The sequence below is a fragment of the Suricata suricatta genome, chromosome 10 (assembly GCF_006229205.1).
Source record: "Suricata suricatta isolate VVHF042 chromosome 10, meerkat_22Aug2017_6uvM2_HiC, whole genome shotgun sequence".
NCBI classification, from domain to species: domain Eukaryota; kingdom Metazoa; phylum Chordata; class Mammalia; order Carnivora; family Herpestidae; genus Suricata; species Suricata suricatta.
The window spans coordinates 30,431,687-30,455,083 of record NC_043709.1 but is presented as its reverse complement, the minus strand read 5'-3'; the positions used below and the strand labels follow the sequence as shown (position 1 = coordinate 30,455,083).

Below are 23,397 nucleotides of genomic sequence, written 5' to 3'. Positions count from 1 at the left end.
GTTTAAAAAACTTAGGCTTGGAGAGCTTAAGTACTGTGCTTAGTGTGATTGAACATGGATCTCTCTGGCTGGAGAACATTCTCTTGACTGCCACACCTGCTCAGGCATGCTGGAACTGGTGTCTGTGGAGTGCTTGTTCTTCAGTCTTGCTGTCTATAGCAAATACTGTCACATTCTAAGGAGGTAACTTAGTGTACTCAAGAATTTGAATTACATTTTTCATGTTCAGTTTTTAATTCATAATTTAGCAAGGTTAGGAAGAGATGAGATCTAATCATGTGCTTAAAACTGCATATTCGTTTTCATAGAATCTGGTTTTACTATAGCACCTTGTTTTTCTTCTTGATTTTCATTCAGTATCACTATTCTATATATTCATTTACTACTTTCGTATTGTCTGTTTTCATCTTTACTGCCCTTGCTTCCCCTCATCCTCTCGTTCACATTTATACTCCCAGCAATTCAAGGTACTGGTGTAATGGTAAATTTTATTTTAATTTTTCAGAAGTGAAAATAGATTTCAGAGAAGCTAAGTAATTTCCTAATAGTTAATGAATCTAAGACTGTAACCCAGATCTCAATTACAGTCCTGACTGAAAGCAAAATCTTGCTTAAATTTCATTTTTTTAACCCAGTCTAACAATATTTTTGAATTTGTACACTGTCCTAGCATTGGCTTATAATCTCCTTAGGAGCTTCCCAGGTGTAATCTGAATCTGACTTCCGAATGTGGAGGGCAGAGAGACCAAGGAAAGGGGAAGGACATTCCAGGTTGGTAGGTGGCAGTTTCACCAAATAAAGGGAACTTACCTACCAGGCTTGTCTTGGGTAGTGGAAAGACTAATGAACCCCTGCACCCAACCTATCTTAAAAGTTTATACCGAGTGAGGCCTCACGTGGGTTCAGTCAAACTGTGCAGGTGTTCTCAACACTGTATCATTCTCTCAAGGCTATGTCCTTGAAGTAGACTTTGGCATAGCAAAGCTTGCATGGAAAGCAAACAACCCACATTCCCAAGGCGAGAGACAGGAGATGACCTGGGCCCAGTTTATAGATCAGCTGGCAGTCATATCTGTTTGTTGCTGTTTTTTATGTTTATTTTGGTGTGCAGGGGCAGGGGGAGGAGGAAGGGCAGAGGGAGAGAAAGAGAAAATTTCAAGCTGGCTCTGTGCCAGCTCTTTGGGGGGCTCAATCCCACAAACACGACTTGAGCTAAAATCAAGAGTTGGAGGCTTAACCGACTGACCTACTCAGGCCCCCTTGTCAGTCACATCTTTTCAGTGTCCTGCCTCAACAGCTAGACAGGAAACAAGTTTACTATGGTCTAAGTTCTAATGCATTGTAGTATGTTTGTATGTAACTGAATCAAGAAATTTAATTCAAGTTCTACCTCAGTCACTCTAATATTGAGGGAAAACACTAAAACGTACTGTTATTTTTTGTCCAGTTTTCTGCATCCTTCCATTTTTTGCCAAGAGAAGAGATTTATGTGATAATTTTATAAATGTCCTTACTACAGGAACACTTGCCTGGACTTGCCTTCTGTCTGCTCTCGGGTATTATGAGCCATTTTATCTAACCGAAATCATTTCACAAGAAAGACGTCCCTTTTATAATTGCTACTTCTATTCCCTGTATCAGTCAACTTATTTTGTTCAGATATTACTGCCATTCCCTTTTTTGCCTCTTTATCAAGAAAACGAAAGGTAGCTTCTTTTCCAGTATCTATAATAAAGCCTGGCCATGAGAAATTTAGTATCCACTGTGTATAAAATGTTTCATTTTTGTCTGTTCTAGGAGAGAGGACTCAGTGTGCAGCAAGCCGAAACTTGTCTTTTGACATGAGGAGACTGGAAAGATTAGAAGGAATCAGAGTACAGACTTCACAAACTTTGCAGGCCGACATTTCATACCCTTTAAAATAGTCATAAAATATAGATTCTTATTGAAGAATATAAAATCATGAAATTATCGAACTGAGAGAACTCTACTTTCCAGGTTAAATATTTATTCTTAAATTCATATAAAATTTTCCTGTAGGTTTATTTTTTCCACAGTTGTACTCTTGGGTTTTTAGAAGAAGGGGCACATGTAACAAATACCTATGAGAATCTGATCTTTGATATAATGGTCAAGTAAGCATTTTTACTTTTCTTTATGTTCAACAAGCATGTAAGGTACTATCATCTCTAAGTAAAAAAAAAAAGAACCACAGAACCCCTTTTCCATATCATGAGGCTTCTCATTTGCAGTGAGCTGGAGCTTGGAGCAGAGGACAATCTCCAAAATTAAATCAAGTTGAGAGTTTGATTATTTTGTTGGAATTGAACATTTCAATTACTGAATTAAACTGTTTGCAACTTTCCAAGTTTTTTTTAAGTAACATTTTATAACCTTATGTTTTTTAAACCTTTAAATTCAGCCTTAAAGTCATTATGTTTGTAAACTTAACCACCTCCCCCTTTTTCTTTATTTTTATTTTTTTTAATGTCTTTGAGAGAGAGAGAGAGACAGAAAGCGAGTGGGGGAGGGGCAGAGAGAGAGGGAGACACAGAATCTGAAGCAGTGCTGATAGCTCAGAGCCTGACGTGGGGCTCAAACCCATGAACTGTGAGATCATGACCTGAGCGGAAGTCAGGCGCTTAGCCGACTGAGGCCCCCAGGCGCGCCATGCCCCCTCCTTCTTTTTAATACAAATTTAATTGAAGGTACTAAATGCTTTCGCTGCATTTAAGACTTGGTTAAATTGCCTTAGTTTAAAATTGCATTTATAATTTTAATGTATTTTTATTATTATTTTTAGTGTTTATTTTTGAGAGAGAGCATGATCAGGGGAGGGGCAGAGGGGGAAACAGGATCAGAAGCATGCTCTGTGCTGAGAGCAGAGAGCCAGAAGCAGGGCTCAAACTCACAAACCATGAGATCACGATCTAAGCCGAAGTCAGATGCTTACCCAACTGAACCTTATATTCAAGGACTTAAGACACCTGACTTAAAAAGCAAAACTTTCTCAATAATTAAAACAATTTGTATAAACCTAGTAAATTAAACTTAAAACTATAGCAACTCCCAAGTCCTTACAAAACTTCCAATACTGTTTGTAAACTTGGCTAAATTATTATACTTTTCAACTAAAAAGCCTAAATCCACAAACTGCATGGTCAATAATATAATGTTATGTATATTATACATATCATTGTGTCATATAAAATTTCATTTTAAAATTTTTTGAAGCTAATACATTGAGTCTACAGTATGTCAGATTCTCTTAAACATTATAAGTATTCTAATAATCAGATACGTGTTATTCCCAAATATAACCTGAAGTAGCAAAACCATAAGGTTTAACTTACTCCTTTTTCCTCTTTTAATTTTAATTTTTCCTCTGGTAAGAACATTCACCCAAATAGTTTAACAAACAGCAGTTTGGGGTAAGAACCACAGTGTCATCAGGTCAGGGACCTGAGATTATTTATGAGAGAGAAGTTTCTGACCCATTCACAAGACTTGGTTTTTCACCTATCCCATGGTGATGTTCTGAGTTGTTTTGCTTTTCTAAATTACAGTTATATACACATATGTAACAGTGTAGAGTAAAATGGATCTCACACTTAGGTGCTCTGTTTATATCTTTTGGGAATGTTTTTCAAGAACCTTCTGACCTGTTCTAAGTGTGGACTGGTTAGTGGACTTGCTTGCATGATTGTCATAATTGAGTTATCTTTTTTTGCTTTGTTTTATTGTGTTTAGTTTTTGGTTTTTTCTGAGTATTTCTTTTGTTGCTTTGCGTTGGAGCCCCTGTCTCCTGATTTCCCTCTCTTTCTGTTTCTTAGTATACTCCCTAATTTTACTGCGGTAAGTCTTCTGTTAGTTTCCTGAAAGAGGAGACATCAGGTAAATTTGAAGATTCGTTTGGGTTCTTAATCTTTAGTATGGAACCTGCTTTCTTTCCTCATGGAAGCTTTTAGCGTCCTTTTTGTTTGTTTCCAGAGTTGTAAAATTTTACATAAGATTCTGTACCCAGTTTGTAAAAGAGAACTGGAGGGTCTCAAAATGTATAGACAGACTTCTGGTTAACCCTCGTTGTCAGTTTGCCACCTTTGGTCTCACTTGTGTCTCCTGTATCAGATATCTGTGTTTCACCTATTTTAGAGAAGAAAGTCTCTAATCTTCTGCTCTGCTGTAGAAGAAAAGGTTACTTGCCTGTACCCAATGGGAGAAGGGTCTAAATTTTAAGAAATCCATCTGTTCCAACCTATTTCTTGAGATCTTGTCACCAGTTTTGAGATTGATGTTGGCAGGGATGCAAAAAACTTTTTTAGTTTTCCACCTAAAGCTTTAGATTCACTTTCCTGAGCTCTATTAGGTCACTTATTAAATTTTGTTTTGCCAGCTTCCAAAACTTGCTATGATTGTCTCTCCAATGGTCTTTATCCTTGTGAATTTATAACCTTTTTTTTTCTTTTTTGGTCTTTTAATACCTTGATTGTCATTTTAGTGTGTAGTTGAGAAGGAGTGAGGCAAATAATGCCTGTTCACAGTCTCTCCAATCTTTAAACAACTGGTATCAGCTTTTTCTTTGATAATAAGGTATAAGGTCATACTCTTTAGAGAGAGAAATTACTTGTGGACTCAAGATAAACCGTTAGATAATTTTTATTTTAGTTAAGACTATCCTTCAAAAGGTACAACCAATTTCCTTTGGTGATTAGTAGGGTTGGGTTTTGCATTTCTTTAAGTGTAATGTATTCTAAGGTTTTCCTATCCGATTCTAAAGGCACTTTAATAGGCTTATGTTTGTATCTTTGTATAAAATTACATCTGATTGTAAATCTCTCTGCTCTCCCTACTGTATTCTTCCTTTCTGATCTAGCCAGAACTCCTACAGATGTATATCAGGCCTTAGATCTTCTGGCTCTGTGAGCGATGTATTAGTTTATCCTTGCTGCTGTAACAAATTAACAAAGTCCTACTGGCTTAAAAATAACAAAAAGTTATTATTTTATTTTTTTATTTTTTTTAAGGTTTATTTATTCTTGGAAGAGAGACAGAGCATGAGTGGGGGAGGGTCAGAAAGAGAGAGACCCTGAATCCAAAGAGGCTCTGAGCTGTCAGCCAGAGCCCAAAGAAGTCGTGAACCATGATTTTATGACCTGGATGCTTACCAGACTGAGCCACCCAGGCGCCCCAACAAATTTATTATTTTATAACTATGGACATACAAAATAGGTTTCACTAGACTAACATTGAGATGTTAGTAGGGCTGTGGTCCCTGTAGAATCTCTAATAAAGAAGATGTTTTTTTGCCTTTCCACCTTCTGGAGGCTGCCATCATTCCTTGCCTTGTGCCCCTAGTCTACCATCACCTCACTGATCTCTGCTTTTCTGACTCTTCTGCTTCCCTTTTTAACTTGTAAGGTTTCTTGTCATTGAATTGGCCCACCAGATAATTAAGGATATAATCTCTTCATCTCAAAACCCTCAATTTAATTACAACTTGTAAAGTCTTTTTTGCTACGTAAGGTAACATATTCACAGGATCGGGGGATTTGGACGCTGACAGTTTGGGCAGAGGGGCATAGTTCTGTCTTCCACAAGTGATGACACTAAAGTGATACTAATGATACTACTCAAGCTAAAAAGTATATCATCAGCTTGTTTTTCAAGAGTTCCCTCCAACCTTATTTTAATTGTAGGGCCGATTCTTCAGTATCATCCAGTTATTATAGTTCCTTTTACTCTAAACCATTCTCTCATTGAATCCTTTCTTTTAAAAAAAAATTGATTTATTTTGAGAGAGCAGGAACCAGGAGGGCTGGGCGGGGGGCAGAGAATTCCAAGCAAGCTCTGCACTGTCAATGGAACTCCAGACACGGGGCTCAATCCCATGAACCCATGAGATACATGACATCAGCTGAAATCAAGAGCTGTATACTCTACTGACTAAGCCACCCAGGAACCCCTCACCAATTCTTTTCTAAAGCAGTGATTTAATTATGAATTTTCATGTGTGAAGCCCATTCTCTAAATTAAAAACACTTGTAAAGATAAAAAGAAACACGATTTAGAACAGGGTTTTAAGCTTATATGGGCAAGATAACAAATCAATCAAACAAGTCAGGGTTAAAGACAAGGAGACTATACTTAAATGGCTAGTGTACAGCTAGCTTATGCTTAGAATGCCTTTAGAGACGTTTAAGACAGATATGTTTATAAGGTTTTAACCAAACTGAGGGTGTGGCTGCAGGTTTGGACACCCAATTTAGGTATTAATTGATCTTCTGGTATATATAAAGTACTGAAGTAGAAGCTTCACTATACATTTCAGAAAATCCATGTTTAGTGTTTTTTCAAATACTTGTTTTCTCACAAAAATGTATTTACTGTTCCTGGAGTACACCATACTAGTTTTTCTTTAAAGTTCTTTTTTATGTGTATCTGTTTCCCTGAATGACCTGACCTATGATGACTTAAAAGGAGTTTACTGTCTAGTTAGCTAGAGATATAAATCCAGAGATTAAGTGATGTGATGGAGGATTGTAATAGAGGTATGAAATACATGAAGGAACAATTGATTTTGTTAATTTTTTGTTAAGTTAGAAATTTGAAGAGGGTGGGTACTAATGCTTTTTAGAGGTGGATGACATTTGAGCTGAGCTTTGAAAAATTAATTCTCTAGGAGAATTAGCATTCCCTATTTTACTTATCCTTCTGTTAAAATTTTACTTATTCGTAAAAAAATGATGCTTATTTTATCATCATGATTTCCCCCCCTAGATTTTATCCACAGTGCTTGTGGAAAAGATGGCTGATATTAACCTTAAAGAAGTAACCTTGATAGTAGGTGTGGTTACTGCCTGCTATTGGAACAGCCTCTTTTGTGGATTTGTTTTTGATGATGTTTCGGCAATACTGGATAATAAAGACCTGCATCCATCTACACCTTTAAAAACTTTATTTCAGAATGACTTCTGGGGAACCCCTATGTCTGAGGTAAGTAGTTATTTATTGGTTTATGTATCTCAGGTTTTAAATTATTCTACTAGTTTATTACTCTTAATTCTCTATCAACATTGTCATCATAGCATTTATGAATTTGTTTCCCAAAAATTTGTATTTTAGATAGGAAGTTGAAGATGTGATTATCCTCTTTAAAGCAATACAAGGTTCTTTCCTTAGTTGTGTACTTTGGTTTAATCTTTTTAAAAATAATATGTGTGTGTAAAGACCAAATGTATCAGGATACCAGTAAGTGTAAGCATATGTATTTCTTGCTAATTTTCTCTTTTTCTATGATTCAGGCCAAAGAGATGACTACTTTGGATATATTTAATCATCTAAAAATATGTGACAATATAAATAGATTAGACTTTTGGCGGGGCGGGGGGGGGTGTGAGGAACAGTACATGTGTGCACTGGCGCAACCACAGGTAGTGGAGGGCCAGAGATGGAGGTGGGGAGAGAGAGAGAGAGAGAGAGAGAGAATGAATGAATATCTCCAAACAGGCTCCGTGCTGTCGGCAGGGAGCGTGACATGGGGCTTGATCTCACTAACTGTGAGAAGATGACCCGGGCCGAAGTCAAGAGTGTATGCTTAACCCAGGCTCCCTCCAATAGATTAGACTTTAAGGGTAAAGGTATTGAGGTTTTTTTCTGCAGAAAATTTTAAATTTGGGTCATATTTCTTACCTAACAATTATTTTATATTGAGAATGCAAATGTTAGTTAATTTTAATGAGAATGTTTTTATTCTGCCAGTAACGTTGTTTTGAGAGTCATTGTAAACTGTTTGGGATTAAACTCTCTTCAGTTTGGGATCACATAGATTGGATCCTGCTGTTCTATTGTATAATAGCTGTATGAAATTGGTGAGAATACAGCTTTTAGATGCCAAGATCTAAAAAAGATTTGACCTATAAAAGAATAATACCTTGAAGATAAATAAATGAATTAATCTGTAGTACCTGGGCATAGTTGTTGAACCATAACATGATGCTTTTTCATAGTCTTGTTGTCATTTGTGGCTCCTTTCTTTACACTGTAAATATGGAAGTTTCTCAAGGGTGAGGATGAAGTCTGTCATTCCTTTAGTCACAAGCGCAGAAGTATTTTTTCTTAGTAAATAAGTAGATTTTATTTTCTTGTAACCTTCCTGTTCTCACCTAATTCTAGCCTTTAAAAGAAATACATATTTGATAATGAGGAAAAAATATAGTTCTATAATAAGATACATTAATTCCTAGGCAGTTTATTTCCTTCTACCCCTACCCTTTATCCCTTGAGACCCTTAGAAATATGTGTCCATTCCCACAACTTAAGCTAGTGTCTGTTGTGATTTTAATCATGACATTGAGATTTTAAACTGAAAGGTTAGCTTGCCAGATTAAAGGTCTCAGGAAAGTTATCATACCTTGGTGTCAATACTATGTCTTGTGACTTCTTCAGTTTTACAGATTGAAAATTTGGTTTTGTTCAGAGCACCTATAAGTGGACACACTAAGAAAATACTCATAATGATAAACTCAGACAAAAATGAATGAACATATTAGAATAACAATATACGGCAGAGATTGTTGCTTCCTCCTGTTTTCCAATGGACATATTCTTTTCTTGTTGGGAAACATGTCAGTAGGGAGTAGTATTTAGGTATTCTATGTTTTCTTGATGAGCCTGGAATTAGCACATTCAATGATCTAATGGTTGATGTCATTAAGTACTGACAGCCTAGAAGCCTATGTGCAGATGCCCAAATCTTTATAAGGATTTTTGTGCCAGTGTAGAGCTTAAAGACACATTTTAGGCTTAGAACATTTTCCTGAGCTGTACGAATACTGGCACATTAGGGATCTTTAGACTCCTTTTGGCTTCTCAGTGTTTAGATCATGTCTTTAACAAACCCATTCTTAAAATATGTAATACTATGTTTTTGAATGGTTCAGTGGATTATAAATCTGGCTGCATATTATAGTTGCTTGGGGCACTCAAAAAAATGTTACCAAGGCTCTACTCAAACTTGTTAGTTACGGTTATCTCAGAAGGGATGTAACCATCAATATTTTTGTCTTGTTCATTTTGTGTGTGTTCACATTTTTATTTTTCTGGGATTTTGGGGGGTAGAGGATTGGGTGTTTTCTTAAGTTGTCTAAGTGATTCTCTGGTGCAGCCATGGTTGAGAACCACTGAGCTATAATGAACCACTCTCTTCTGACATTGACCTACAAAATATCTATCTAAGTTAAAGTCTGCAAATAATCCTGTCGCACTATGTACTGCCATTGCTATATGGAGATTCACATTAACAGGGAACTGTCAGCTAATTCACTCATTATATTCATGCATATGTTTTTACTGCCACCTAACACTCTGAGTAATTATTTTTCTATTTAATATACCTGAATTTAATAATGATCTATATTGTTTTGTTTGTAATAGAACTAGCTGTTTCAACTGTACTTTCACAGAGTAAATCTGTTATCTACTATGCTAATGATTATTTGTCATAGTAGTATTTTAAATTACTAATTATATGAATATAGTAAAATGGTTTGTGAGCATAATTTTTTCCAGAAACATGTTTGTATCCAAAGCACTTCTATATCAAAGCAAATTTCTCCACAAAAAAGAATGGAAACTCAGATGATTTGTTCCACAACCCCAAAATATTCATATAAAAATGATTATAATACTGTAATATAATACAAAATTAAGAAAATACAACATAGGAAGCAAAACAAACTAGCCTGCACTTACCTTTGAAAAGTTTAGTGGCTGGTGTGAGGGAGATAAGAGAAGAAGAGAAGACATCTTTCACCATCACTGAGGGAATCACTGCTGTCTATTGGCTCAGTGGAATCTTTATCTGTGCAACTTTGACAAGGAACCTATCCATTGGCACTTGCTTTTGCCTCCTTTCGAGCATTTCATGGAAGTGTGACATTGCATTGTCATTAAACAGATTTATCACTCACACTGCTACAGTCTTATTCGTGTGGTGCATTTCTATAAAATTTTGCACTGTTTCCACATTTTACACATCTCCCTAAGCTCATTGATGAGAGAATCCTCCACCTTTTTCTCCTTCTCCTCTGTAGACAAGATGCAGATGTAGACTTCCCATAAAATCCTGCAATTTTGGCCACTTGCATGCCTCATCCATACTCTCGATGATTTTCTTCTTAATGTCCACCATAATCATCTCCAGCTTCTCACCATCTTTCTTTTCAACATTTTTCTGCGTGGGAGCCATTGTATATGTTTGCACAGATACTGACTACAGTACAGTATTAATAAACTCTTATTATATTTAATGTAATGTATTTAATGAAACTGGCAATAAGGCAGAAGAGGAAAAGGTCTATATGTGCAGGCAACGTGACCTAGAATGAAGCAAAGCATTCCTAAGGTTACTCTTGTATAGAAAAGCAAAATACTGTACATAGGTGCTTTGAAGTGACAGAAAGGACACTCGTGCCAGTTGTGGTCACCTCTAAAGTTCTGAAACATCACTGATTTCTGCCAAACAGCCTGATCAAGCATCTGAGCATGGGAGATGACCATCCACAATCCCACAGAGAGAGAGAGAGAACCGTTGGCTCAGTCGTGATCATGTGACTTTCAGTGTCACATATTACTGTTGCTAGATGTGGCTCTTTTATCAAGTTAAAATTTATGACAAGTATTTGCTTATTTTGCAGAATACTTACAGAACAAGTTACTTTTGCAATCCAGGATTATACTGTAATTAGTTATGTTAATAATTAAGCTATTTTTAATTGGCCATTACCTATGGCTATCTACTAGACCTGATGAAACATTCATGTATTGCAGTTAAAAACAACCTATTCCCCTTGTGTTTTCAGACTTCATTTAGCTGGCAAATATGCCCCAGTGGAACTGGAGTAACGTTTTAGGCTCTCAAAAGGTTTCTAGAACCTTTATTTTTTTTTTTGCTTTTTGGATACAAATCATGTCCGTTCACTATAGTGCCTTAAAAAGTTTTGTTTTCCTGAGCTAAATCGAATGATGTGCAGAAATTAAGCAGCAAAGAACATTCTAAGTAGACAACACTCATGGTGTGTCTAGACAGTACAAATGCTAAAATGTTCCTATTTTCAAATTGAGAAATACTTGTTCCTTGTGGTTCTTAACGTTCCCTAGTAGGGATGAAAAACTTGCAGGTATAATATAAGAGTCCCAGCAAAATATGGTAAGAGGTATGAGATCAAAGAAGCTGAGTTTGAATACCCTTACATAAAATTTTAAAAATAGCTAGGATAATATTTTATGTGATTTTGACCTGTGTTTTATTCTTAAATTGGTTTGATTTTGTCTTATGGTAAAACTTTTCTGGCTAAGTGAATGTTCTAGTTTGTAAAGAAATTCAGCAACTTCATATAAAATTTGATTTCTTGCCAGTAGAGACTATAAAGGTATCTCTTCTCTAATTTTAAGAAAGTTTTTGCTCTTGTATTACTCTCTGTGTAGTATTTGGGGAGTTTTTGGCTTAATATATTCAGGTATACATTACAAAGGTACTTTTTATAAAACAACTAGCCAGTATCATTTTGAGTCTTCACTGTTTAAACTGCACTGGTAAGCATTCTATTCTTATATTTCCTTTTGAAGATCTACCCAGCAGTTATATAAATGCAGGTGTTGGTATAGATGGGGATATAGGCTTTGGAGAGAATCCTTTGTTCTAATTTGATCAGCGCTATTACTATATTTTTGTTACTTTATATTTTATTTAATATTTTTATTTTTAGAGAGAGAGCATGCAAGAGGGGAGAGGGGTAGAGTGAGGGCAGAGAAAGAGAGAAAACCTTAGGCAGGCTCCACGCTCAGTGCAGAACCTCACACAAGGCTTGATCCCACAACACTGGGATCAGACCTGAGCTGAAATCAAGCTGGACACTCAACCAACTGAGCCACCCATGTACCCTCCCTTTTATTTTTAATTTGTGTGTTGAAGAGGAATTAAAAGTCAAATGTTCTTCCTCTACTGTTGATTCTTCACTATATTTAGGAAAGGAAATTGCCTTGTTTTGGAACTAAGGAAATAGGAAAACAAGATTACAAAGCTGTATTTTATGTTTGTGTTACCCTTGGAGCATTTATTTCATTATTTTATTGCTAGTTTCAACAGTAGATGCAGCGATCACTTTATGTGCCCTGAAGGACCATGGAACTTTAATGATGATGATTGTTTTTTCTTTTCAGGAGAGAAGCCACAAGTCTTACCGACCCCTAACAGTATTGACATTTCGCTTAAATTATCTGTTTAGTGAACTAAAACCAATGTCATATCATCTCCTAAATATGATTTTTCATGCTGTGGTTAGTGTGATATTTCTTAAAGTCTGCAAGCTTTTTCTGGACAACAGGAGTAGTGTGATTGCTTCTTTACTTTTTGCAGTGCACCCAATACACACAGAAGCAGTAAGTAAAACTAAACTTTTTTCTTTTCCTTTTTTTCAACAACACCTATGTAATGATTATAATGGTATATGTTTTTAAGAAAAAGTAACTGTGGCTTTAATTCAAATATTCAAAGATTTTTAAATTAGTATAAGTCTTAACTTTCTCGGCTACAGAGTCTAGTAACTTCATACTTCATAAAATTTTTAAATTTGAAACAAGTTTTGAAACATGAACATTATATAAGGATATAAGGTATAATTGCTCAAGATTGGTAATGTAAAATATAAATTAATACATCTTTTTTTGCTAATTGTTTTTTTATGAATATAGATTAAAAATACTTGTCCATTTGGCATTGTTTCAAAGGATAGGAAATATTTAATAAGACAAATTTAAGTAAAGGATGAAAATATATCAGAATATATGTAAACATCAACATATCCTAACAAACAATGATGCCCAGTATGTTGTCTCTTGCCATGTGTTTCAAAATTGTGAGCTGTCTCTGCTGTTGCCAATATGTCTGTCTGTCAGCCCCTACCTCCCAAGACATACGTAAACTATAACTTTATTTTTCATGAAAAAGTAAAACCCCAAAACTGCCTCACAACAGAGCAAAGAGGACTCTGTTCAATTGCTTTGTTATGAGCTTTTGGTTGTAAGCAAAAATGTGTTCTGTTTAAACTCTGAGTGAATGTGTGTGTATTAGAAGGGGTGTGTGTGTATTACAAATGATGTATATGTCTCTCTCACTGTTTTGAACCTTTTTATGTCTAATTGAACAGATATTTTTCCATATGTTTATAAAAATCATAGGCTGTTTTAAATTTTATAGTGAATTCAGAAATTTTTTAATTTTTTATTTTTTTTTAATTTTTTAAATGTTTGTTCTTGAGAGAGAATGCAAGTGAGGGAGGAAGGGTGAGGGGGGAGACACAGAATCTGAAGCAGGCTCCAGGCTCTGAGCTGTCAGCACAGAACCTGATGCTCTGATCAAACTAATGGAGCACAAGGTCATGACCTGAGCAAAAGTTGACACCATGTAGGCCTCCCAAGAGTACTTTGTTTTTAAGTTTATTTATTTTGAGAGAGAGTGTAGGCGGGGCAAGTGCAGAGAAAGAATCCCAAGCAGGCTGCACGCAGTCAGCAGAGATGACCTGAGCCAAAATCAGGAGTCAGTGCTTAACTGACTGACCCACCAGAGTGCCCCCCAAACCTTTTCTACACTGGCCCTTTTTTTTTTTCTTTTTTTATGAGAGGGGGAGAGATGCATGCGTGTGAGTGAGGGAGAGGCAGAGAGAGAATCCCACATATGCTCTGTGCTGACAGCAGAGATCACAACCTGAGCCAAAATCTGGAGTCAATGATTAACAGACTGAGGCACTCAGACATACTTTAAAGGAAGAGGTTTGAGGGTTTTATATTTAAATTTTTAGAATTTAAAATGACTTTTTAAAGTTCATTATCTTGATAAATTTATTTTGAGATAGAACTTACTGAATTTACGGTATTTTTATATTTTAAGAACACTTGTATTAAGAAAATATGTAAGAAAGTCTTAGGTTGTTTTTTTATAAATTAAGAACTACTCTAGATATTGTACTAATATTATGTATGATGTTACTATTTACGGAAGCTGGGTAGACAGTACACAGGACTTCTCGTACCTATTTTTGCAACTCCCTGTGAGTATGTAATTATTTCAAAATAGTGATGATAATAAAAGAACTGTTATAGTCACTGGTAAATTCATGGAAGATACACAGATTTCACCAGACGAGGGCACTCAAAGAATGTCTAAGAAACTGAACCGTGTGCTTGAAAAATTATGGCAATTTAATTTCTAAAGTGCTGTTCCTAGTATATGTGGTAGTTAAATTTTCAAGAAGCTCTTCATTAATATGAACTCCGCTCCATCTCCCCTTTTAGGTAACTGGCGTTGTAGGAAGAGCAGAACTCTTGTCATCTATCTTTTTTCTAGCTGCATTTTTGTCATATACCAAATCAAAAGGACCAGATAATTCCATAGGTGAGTGTCTAACATTTGTTTTTTCTGTAGGTATAAAATTTGATAAGTAATTTTTATTTATTCCATTTCTTATAAAATATATGCCACACTTGGCTTTATCTTTGTATATTATGCTACTTCAGCACCCATGGACATATGAACATGATAAGAAACATGGTCAATAGTAAAAATTATTTTTGCTTGCAGTTTATATTTTATCATGACTAACATTCTATATTTGATTTAACTTAAAAAATTTACACTAGAATATAGGAGTTTTAGAGTCATTTCTAGTATCATCTGTTGTTACCTATCAAAGATAGAAGTACCAACATTTCAGTTGTCTTTCTATAATAACACCTGTGAGGGCTGTGAATTACATTGTTTAGATAACATTGAAAGCCTATTAGAATATAACTTTTTTTAGGTGATGATCATATTCAGCTATTTATTGAGTCCCTACCATGTGGCCCACCCTGGAAAATGCTTTGTACACATTAGATCATTAATCCTGGTGATACCAGGTATTATCTGAAAACAAGTTCCAGGCAATAAAAATGATTTTTTAGATGTAGGAACAGTAGGCATGAAAGAGGGTTTCCGTAATAATAACATGTATTTGGTTGATCTTAAAATTTAACTCTGATTTTTTTTCTCTGCATTGGAGAATTTTAACACTATAAATCCAAAGTATTGATAATAAGGGATCAATTAGATTATATTAGATTATATAATGGAAAAAGTGAGTTAGCCAAACACCTTTAGTGACATCATAGATTTGTAATATAGGTAGATTTCTATCTCTGTTTCTTGGAATGTTTCCTGGTATACAGTAGGTGTTCAGTTTATATTTGTTGAGCAAATGACCATGTCACCAATTAAATTCTAATTTAAAAAATGCTGAACCTGCTTTGACCTCTCTCTATCCTCATAGTACTTCCATAATACTTCATATTCCACATAACACAATTGTACACTTGAGACCATAAACAGTTTTGCCATCATTTTTTGCATTCATTACTTAATGTATAGTCCTTACAAAGATTTTCAATTTGTAATTATTCGATCACTTTAAATTCTAAGCTATTCATTACCCTTACCCATTTTCAAAGCATGATCCACCTCAGGACCTTTGCTCCTTTCCGTTACTTTGGGTTTCTGCTCAGATGTTGTCAGTACTACCAGTCATCTTCCCATTCCTTTCTATTTTCCTTCATCTTGTTTTTTCTTATAACACTTAGGTCACCCTTTGACAAATACATCTTTGTTTATTTGACTATTTATCTTTCTCCTCCACAAAATGTAGTAGATACGTAACTATTTGAAATACGTAATTGCTAAAAGTTTTTATCTTCACACATGCAAAAATAAAAATCAGTTAACAAACCTATATTTTGAAATGGGAATGAATTTTAATGAATGAAATTGATTCTGTATTTATACATGTACATTTTTAAAATATTGTTAGTGTATCTAGCAGGAGGACTTGTTTTAGACAAAATCACACGTGGTAACTTTATTTCCTAGAGATCTGTTTCTAAAATCAAAGTATATGTTGATATGGTAATATAATCACCAAAAGTTGTAGAACTAAAGTGACTGGTTTCAGTAACCTTCATTAGAGCTATTGTTGCTGAGATTGAACCTAACGTTAAAGAATGCAACTGTCTGCCTTCTCTGTCTCAGAGCAGAATTCCTAACTAGTGAGAAGCTCTGAATTTACTGTTGGTAGAACCAAGTTAAAGTCCTCATTTCTTTATTGTGCATGGCAGTTTTTTTAGACCTCTAAAATTCTTTCCTCATCTTAAAACACATATGATTACATCTGCCCTCATAACCCATTAGAGTGATATTGAGACTAAAATAATATATGCTAAACTGATTATATAAACCATTTGATATATTTTCAAAGTATCTTTTCAAGGCCCTTATTTCCCACCAATTTTTATTGTATTCATACATATCCATTCATACTATTCTGTCATTCATTTTCCAAGCTTATTCCCTCCTCCTCTACTCATGCATACCTGTTCCCCAGTTTTCGTGTGTGTGTGTGTGTGTGTGTGTGTGTGTGTGTCTTTAAGGTTCAACTTAAGTTCAGCTTGTTTTGTAAATAATCACCTACTGATTTCTTTCCTGTATGAATTTCTTATGGATTTAGCATATTTCATTCCTTGGTATAATCTACTACTTTCGTATTGATGGTTTTGATCTGACTAGAATATCATATTTTTTTGAGGAAAGGAATACTGTTATACAGTGTCTCTCCAATAGTGTTTCAAGGTTTTTTGAGTAGTTTTTTTTCAGTACTTTTAATCTGTAAAGACTTTAAAGTTGAAAACAATTTCAAAAATAAGTGAATTTCTGTATTAAGCCCAATAAAAAAAGAAAATATATCAGATTCATGAATTATTTTTTATTTATACTTGGATTTCAGTCACTCATTTGAGATTTTGCTCTGATTAACATTCTTAATAAATAAAACTGAGGTCACATTTATACTACAAAATGGTTTTTAACTAGAAAAGAATTGGACATCATATTTTACAATACAAAAACTAAAGCTAAGAAGAGTTTCCAAAGTCATAAAGCAAGGTACTCTGAGAATTACTATCACAATTCATTCTTTTTTACTCAAATTATTACTACTAACTAGTTGATAGTGCTTAAAGTTGATGAAGTAGGTTTTCTATTTAAGTAAAACTTATGAATATTCCAATGCAAATGTTTTTTAAAATATATGTATATATTCTGAAAGAGAGTGCAAGAAGGGGAGGGGCAGAGAGAGAGGGAGAGAGAGAGAATCCCAAGCTGGCTCTGCTCTACCAGCAGAGAACCCAGTGCAGGGCTTGAGCCCACAAATCCATGAGATCATGACCAGAGCTGAAACCAAGAGTTGGACACTTAACTGAGCCATCCAGGTGCCCCTCTGATTCAAATTTTTTAAAGAATACTATTAATTTAAATTCTATTAATCTGTTTCAGGTTTTATACTCTTTAAAATAAGGATGTTACTCTACTTTGCTCAGTAGTTTTCAGTTTGAAGTTTTTAATAAATTACAGATACAAAACATATAGATGTCTATATAATAATTTTAAAGATTTGCCTTCATTTCATATACGTAGTTCATTAATCATGACAGTGCAACCTTTAAGTTTCCCTTTTCCAGCTTGACCACCCTACCTAATTTTAAAAATTAGTATTTCAGGGTGCCTGGGTGGCTCAGCAGTTAAGTATTGGACTCTTGATTTCATTTCAGGTCATGATCTCAGAGTTCCTGAGATTGAGCTCTACACTGGGCTCTGTGCTGATAGCATGGAGCCTGCTTGGGATGCTCCTTCTCCCCTCTCCCCTCCCCTTCCCTCCCCTCCCCTCCTCTCTCTCTCTCTCTCTCTCTCTGCCCCTCCCTCTGTGCATGCATGCGTGCATGCTGTCTCAAAATAAATAAACTTTTTTTTTAAAGCATTTCATTAGATAATTTTCCTCTCTACAAAAATATTTTAGTTCAAGTTATACATTTTGATGTTTTGTTTTGGGTATATAAAGCAAAAATCACTTACAATATTTTAAATACATTTTGACATACAAAGTATAGGTTAATGGGAAATAACACAAATGTGAATACAGAATCAAAGGTTTTAGTAATGTCTAATAGTTGTATAACTTAAAATATCTGTTTATGATACTATAAAATTGTTTTGTGTAATTCTATATTTTTCTGCTCTTAAATTGCAGTATGGACTCCAATTGCTTTGACAGTGGTTTTAGTTGCTATTGCAACATTGTGTAAAGAACAAGGAATAACAGTTGTGGGAATTTGCTGTGTGTATGAAGTATTTATTGCCCAGGGGGTAAGAAGAAATACAATTTTTATTGTTGCTATCTTTTATCCTATTTGAATTCGATGAGATAAACTTGTTTTCTAAATGTGTCATTATATAAATTGGTGTCTTTACCAGTAATGATACCAAAATTTGCAAGAAATTTTGTCCTCATATCCACTGAGAATTACTTAACATTTTATAACTCCTTCAGTTTTTTAGGACTGCTCTTTCAATTTCACTAATGGAATCATTAGGTAATTTGGAAATGTACACAGTAACACCGTCCAGTATGATTTATTACTGAATAAGATTACTAGACTCCGTTTTATTCATTATCAGTTCCACAAATTGCTGCATACTGGTTTTATAATTACAGTCAATTTAATCTTGCATTTTGAATGTACTGCATTGTTGAAACATTGTGGTGTTATTTAAAACTATTTTTTTCCCTTTTGCAGTATACTTTGCCATTATTATATACTACAGCCGGACAGTTTTTCCGTGGAAAGAGTAGTATTCCATTGTCTATGCTGCAGACACTAATAAAACTCATTGTTTTGATGTTCAGTACACTACTACTTGTTGTGATTAGAGTCCAGGTCATTCAGTCCCAACTTCCAGTATTTACCAGGTATGGAAATTCTGGTTCCTTTTCTTTTTTTTTTTTTAAATTCTTTAACTCTTAATGTTGAGTGATTATAATAGAAGTGTTCCAAAAAGTCTTTGATTTACATTGAGTTGGGGTTTTTTTCATGTTTACTTATTTATTTATTTTGAGAGAGAGAAAAAGGCAAAGCACAAGCTGGGGAGGGGCAGAGAGAGAATTTCAGGCAAGCTCGATGCCATCAACGCAGAGCCTGATGTGGGGTTCGATTTCATGAACTGTGAGATCATGACCTGAGCTGGAATCAAGAGGTGGCTGCTTAACTGACTGAGCCACCCAGGTGCCCCTCTACATTGAGGTTTTTTAACAGCTTTATTGTATAATTAATATATTTTAAAACCTGCGTATATTTATAATGTACAAATTAGTAAATTTTGACATACTGAGTACACTCATGAAACCACCAAATGAAAATAATGATTTTAACCTAATGATGTAATTATTTTAACTTAATTGGTTGTTAAGTGGTAAGTCTTCCATAGTTTAAGTGAATTTTGTCTACTTGTTCTATTAGTTATTGAAACATTGAAATCTCTAACTGTAATCATAGATTTGTCTAATCTCCTTGTAGTTTGTACTTCATGTGTTTTAAAGCTCTATTTTCAAGTGCATAACATCTAGGATTATAATATCCTCTTCATGAATTGATCCCTTTACCTTTATTAATGAGTTTCTTTATCCTTGGTTATAATCTTTACTCAGAAATCCACTTTATCTATCTTTTGTTACAGTTACATAGTTTATCTTTTTCCATCCTTTTACTTTTTATCAGTATCTTTTTTTAAGTTTTTTTAAAATTTATTTTGAGAGAGAGAGCAGGGAAGGGGCAAAGACGGAAAAAGAAACTCCAAAGCAGGCTCTGGGCTGTCAGCAGAGAGCCCAAGCGCGGGGCTTCATCCCACAAACGGTAAGACCGGTGACTTGAGCTGAAATCGAGAGTCAAAACTTAACCACCTGAGCCACCCAGGCACTGTTATCAATACCTTTTTTTTTTTTAATGCTTATTTATTTTTGAGAGAGAGACAGTGTGTGAGCATGGGAAGGACAGTGAAAAAAGGAGACCCAGAATCTGAAGCAGGCTCCCGGCTCTGAGCTGTCAGCACAGAGCCTGACACGGGGCTCAAACCCACAGACCAGGAGATCATGACCTGAGCTGAAGTCGGATGCTCAACCGACTGAGCCACCCAGGCGCCCGCAATATCTTTAAAGTTGAGATCTTATAGGCTGCAGATAGTTGGGTCTTCCTTTTTTGTTTGGTCAGGTAATCTGTTTTTTAAATGAGGTATTTTGGCTATTTACATAATTTAATGTGATTTTTATATTGTACTGTTTTTCTTTGTGACTAAAGGACTTTCTTTAACAGATCTTGACCTGTAGGTCAGCTGATGCCAAAGTGTTTTAGCTTTTGTATATAAAACTGTCTTTATTTTACCTTTGTTTTTGAAAAATATTTTCCCTGAGTTTAGAATTCCACACTGACTGTTTTGCATTCTTGACTCTAAAAATGTTGCTCTACTAGTTTCTGGCTGGCATTGTTTTCCCTGGGAAAGCCTCTGTCATCTTTATTGTTATGCCTCTGCATATAGTGTGTCTTTTTCTCCGTGCCTGCTTTTATTATTTTCTCTGTCATTTTTCTGTTTTTATTTTTTTTAATTGAGGCATAACTCAATATATGCCTCAATTACACTGTAATTGAGTTTTAGGTACACAGTGTCATGATTTAGCATATGTATATTGAGAAATGATTATCACAGTAAGTTTACTTAATGTCCATCCATCACCACCATAATTACAGAAAATATTTTTCTTGCGATGAGAACTTTTAAGATCTACTTTCTTTGCAGCTTTCAAAGATACAATACGGTATCATTAACTGTAGTCCCTATGCTGCATTATACGACCCTATAAGCACATACTTACAACAAAATTTGGGTGAAGGTGATCAAATGATACAAACTTCTCGTTACTGTTTTGTTTATCTTCGTTTGTCTTGTGCTTAGGTTAATTGAACTTAGAATCTATAGGTTTTACTTTATGTAAATTTTAGAAATGTTTTAGCCATTACTTCTTGAAATATTTTTCTAGGACCCCAATTACATGTATATTAGGCCTTTTGAGGTTGTCACACTAATGCTTTGTTTATTCCCCTCCCCAAACTATTTTTTCCCTGTTTTCATTTTGGATAGTTTCTTCTGCTCTGTATTCAAGTTCACAAATCTTCTTCATACAATATCTAGTCTGCCTTTAATTTTTTCTAGTTCTTTTTCATTTTAGACATTGTTTTCATCTCTAGAAGTTCTGTTTAAGCCTTTTTTATATGTTCCATGTCTTTACATGTTCTAGTACTTTAATGTCCTTGTCCTCTAATTTTCTTGCGTGTGTCATTTCCTAGTTTAGATTGAATAATTTTTCTCTTCATTGAATAATTTTTCTCCTCATTGTATGTTTCTACTTTTTCACATGCCCAGCAATTTTTTAGTAGATGCCCTTTGTGACTTTTACTTTAATATATTCCTACAAATATTTTAGAGCTTTATTCTGGGATGCCTTTAGTTATTTGAGAAATGTTTCATCTTCTAGTCTTGCTCTTGAGCTTTGTTATGGGATACCACAGCAGCATTTATGATAGGGCTAATTTTCTTCCACTACTGATTCTATCTGATTAACTGTGATGTAGCAGATTTTCATGCAGAAGAACTATTCCTAGCTCTGTATGATATTTGAGAATTTTTATATAATTCTTTTGAGAGGTACTTTCCTAACTGTGTTATTTTCCCTAGGCTGTTGTAACAAATTGCCAGAAACTGGGTCGCTTAAAGCAGCAGAAATTAATTCTCTCACAGTGGTGGAGGCCACATCCAAACTGTCAGCCACAGCTGGTTTTTTCTGAAGACTCTCGGGAAGAATCTGCTCCATGCTTCTTTCCTAGTAGCTTCTAGTGGTTGCTAGCAGTCTTTGGCATTCCTTGATAGGTTGCTGTATCACTGCAGTCATTATACATTAGGTTTAAGGCTCACCCTAATCCAGTATGACCTCATCCTAACTTGACTAATTACACTGGCAAAGAACCTATTTCCAAATAAGGGAAAAATTCTGAAGTTCTGGGTAGACATGAATGTTTGAGAGGCATGGTTCAGCCCACTGCACTGACCTGGAGTGTTTCCTCACATGTGTGCTGCTCAGTCCTCATCAGCGCTACAAACTGGGGAGAGACCTCTACAGACCTGCGTTCTCCTTATCAGCATCTTCCTTCTCTCTGTTACTCTCCCCGCTGACGCCACCCCCGTGGGCTCCTGGGGGTCCCAGTTCCATCTTCACACCCCAGGGCTACTCCTGGGCTCCACTGGGTTCTCCCCCACTGCCCCACTGCCCCACAGCTCTGTCCACGTGCTGAACTTCCCAGGCAAGGTGTCCCTCATTTGTTTTCCTTCTCTCAGGTATCATTCTTTCTTTGCCCGATTCTCACTGTGTTGTATCTTGTCCAGTTCTTCACTCCTTTAAGACTAGAAGCAAAAGTTACACTGAATCCAACAGTTTACATATCTTGTTTTCCTGCTCTAACATTTAGCATTATCCCACTTCACCTTATTCAAGTAAAATTTAAGATGAAATTTATAGGGGCATCTGGGTGGCTCGGTCGGTTAAGCGTCTAATTCTCAGTGTTGACTCAGGTCATGATCTCATGGTTTGTGAAGTGGAGTGCTGTCAGTGCAGAGCCGTGCCGAGCCTGCTTGGGATTCTCTCTCTCTCTGCCCCTGCCCAGTTCACGCTTTCTCAAAAAAAAAAAAAAAACTTAAAAAAAAGTGAAATGAAATTTATACTAGTTCCTTCTCCAATTTTATTTAAGCGAGTAACATTACATGCAAGATCTTTTTTAACAAAAGACCAAACTGTTGTTCAGGTGCTATCCATGATAATACATTGCTGGCCGTGGTTAGAATAAAATTTTATTCAGATTATTTTCTGACATTAAACACTTCCTTCTTAACATTTCCACATAATTATTCCTTCCAGTAGCATTTTTTTCTTTAAAGAATAATTTCTAACTTCATAAATTTTTACTTCTGAGTCTAGCCATGCTAATTTGAACCAACTCTATTAAATAGTAAAATATAGGAAAGAGATTGAATTGTAAAAAATATTTTATATTTCCGTCTTTACCCTCAGATTCAGCATTATTTTTATTATTCCTTTCAGAGAATTTGCATCAGCTCATAGGTGATAGTTTCTGTCCATGACACAAAAGAAAAACATAGTTAATTCTTTCTAAGAAGCATAATTTTTATTAGCATTTAGTGCAGAAGAAAAGATTGGTTCGTGTTCTCAGAAGCACTCATACAACACCTAAAACAATGAATCTATTAAAATGCTTCTTTTTATGTTTAACCAGGAAATTTAGTGAACTTTAGTGAAAGCACTTCTGCAGAGTTCACATCTGAATTATTCTAATAGTAAATTAAAAATAGGTAACCTAGTTGCC

The 23,397-nt window shown here is 35.2% G+C and overlaps 1 protein-coding gene across 2 annotated transcripts in view; it reads left to right on the top strand.

Annotated features, from left to right (window-relative positions):
- The window catches only part of TMTC3 (transmembrane O-mannosyltransferase targeting cadherins 3), a 103,925-nt gene that overhangs the window by 2,751 nt on the left and 77,777 nt on the right, over positions 1-23,397 (top strand). For both annotated transcript variants that reach the window (XM_029955357.1, XM_029955356.1), the window contains exons 2-6: positions 6,778-6,993; positions 12,220-12,438; positions 14,350-14,449; positions 18,165-18,280; positions 18,712-18,884. In XM_029955357.1, the coding sequence (XP_029811217.1) occupies positions 6,805-6,993; positions 12,220-12,438; positions 14,350-14,449; positions 18,165-18,280; positions 18,712-18,884 (797 nt within the window). In that variant the 5' untranslated portion in view covers positions 6,778-6,804. The remainder of the gene's footprint in view (positions 1-6,777; positions 6,994-12,219; positions 12,439-14,349; positions 14,450-18,164; positions 18,281-18,711; positions 18,885-23,397) is intronic.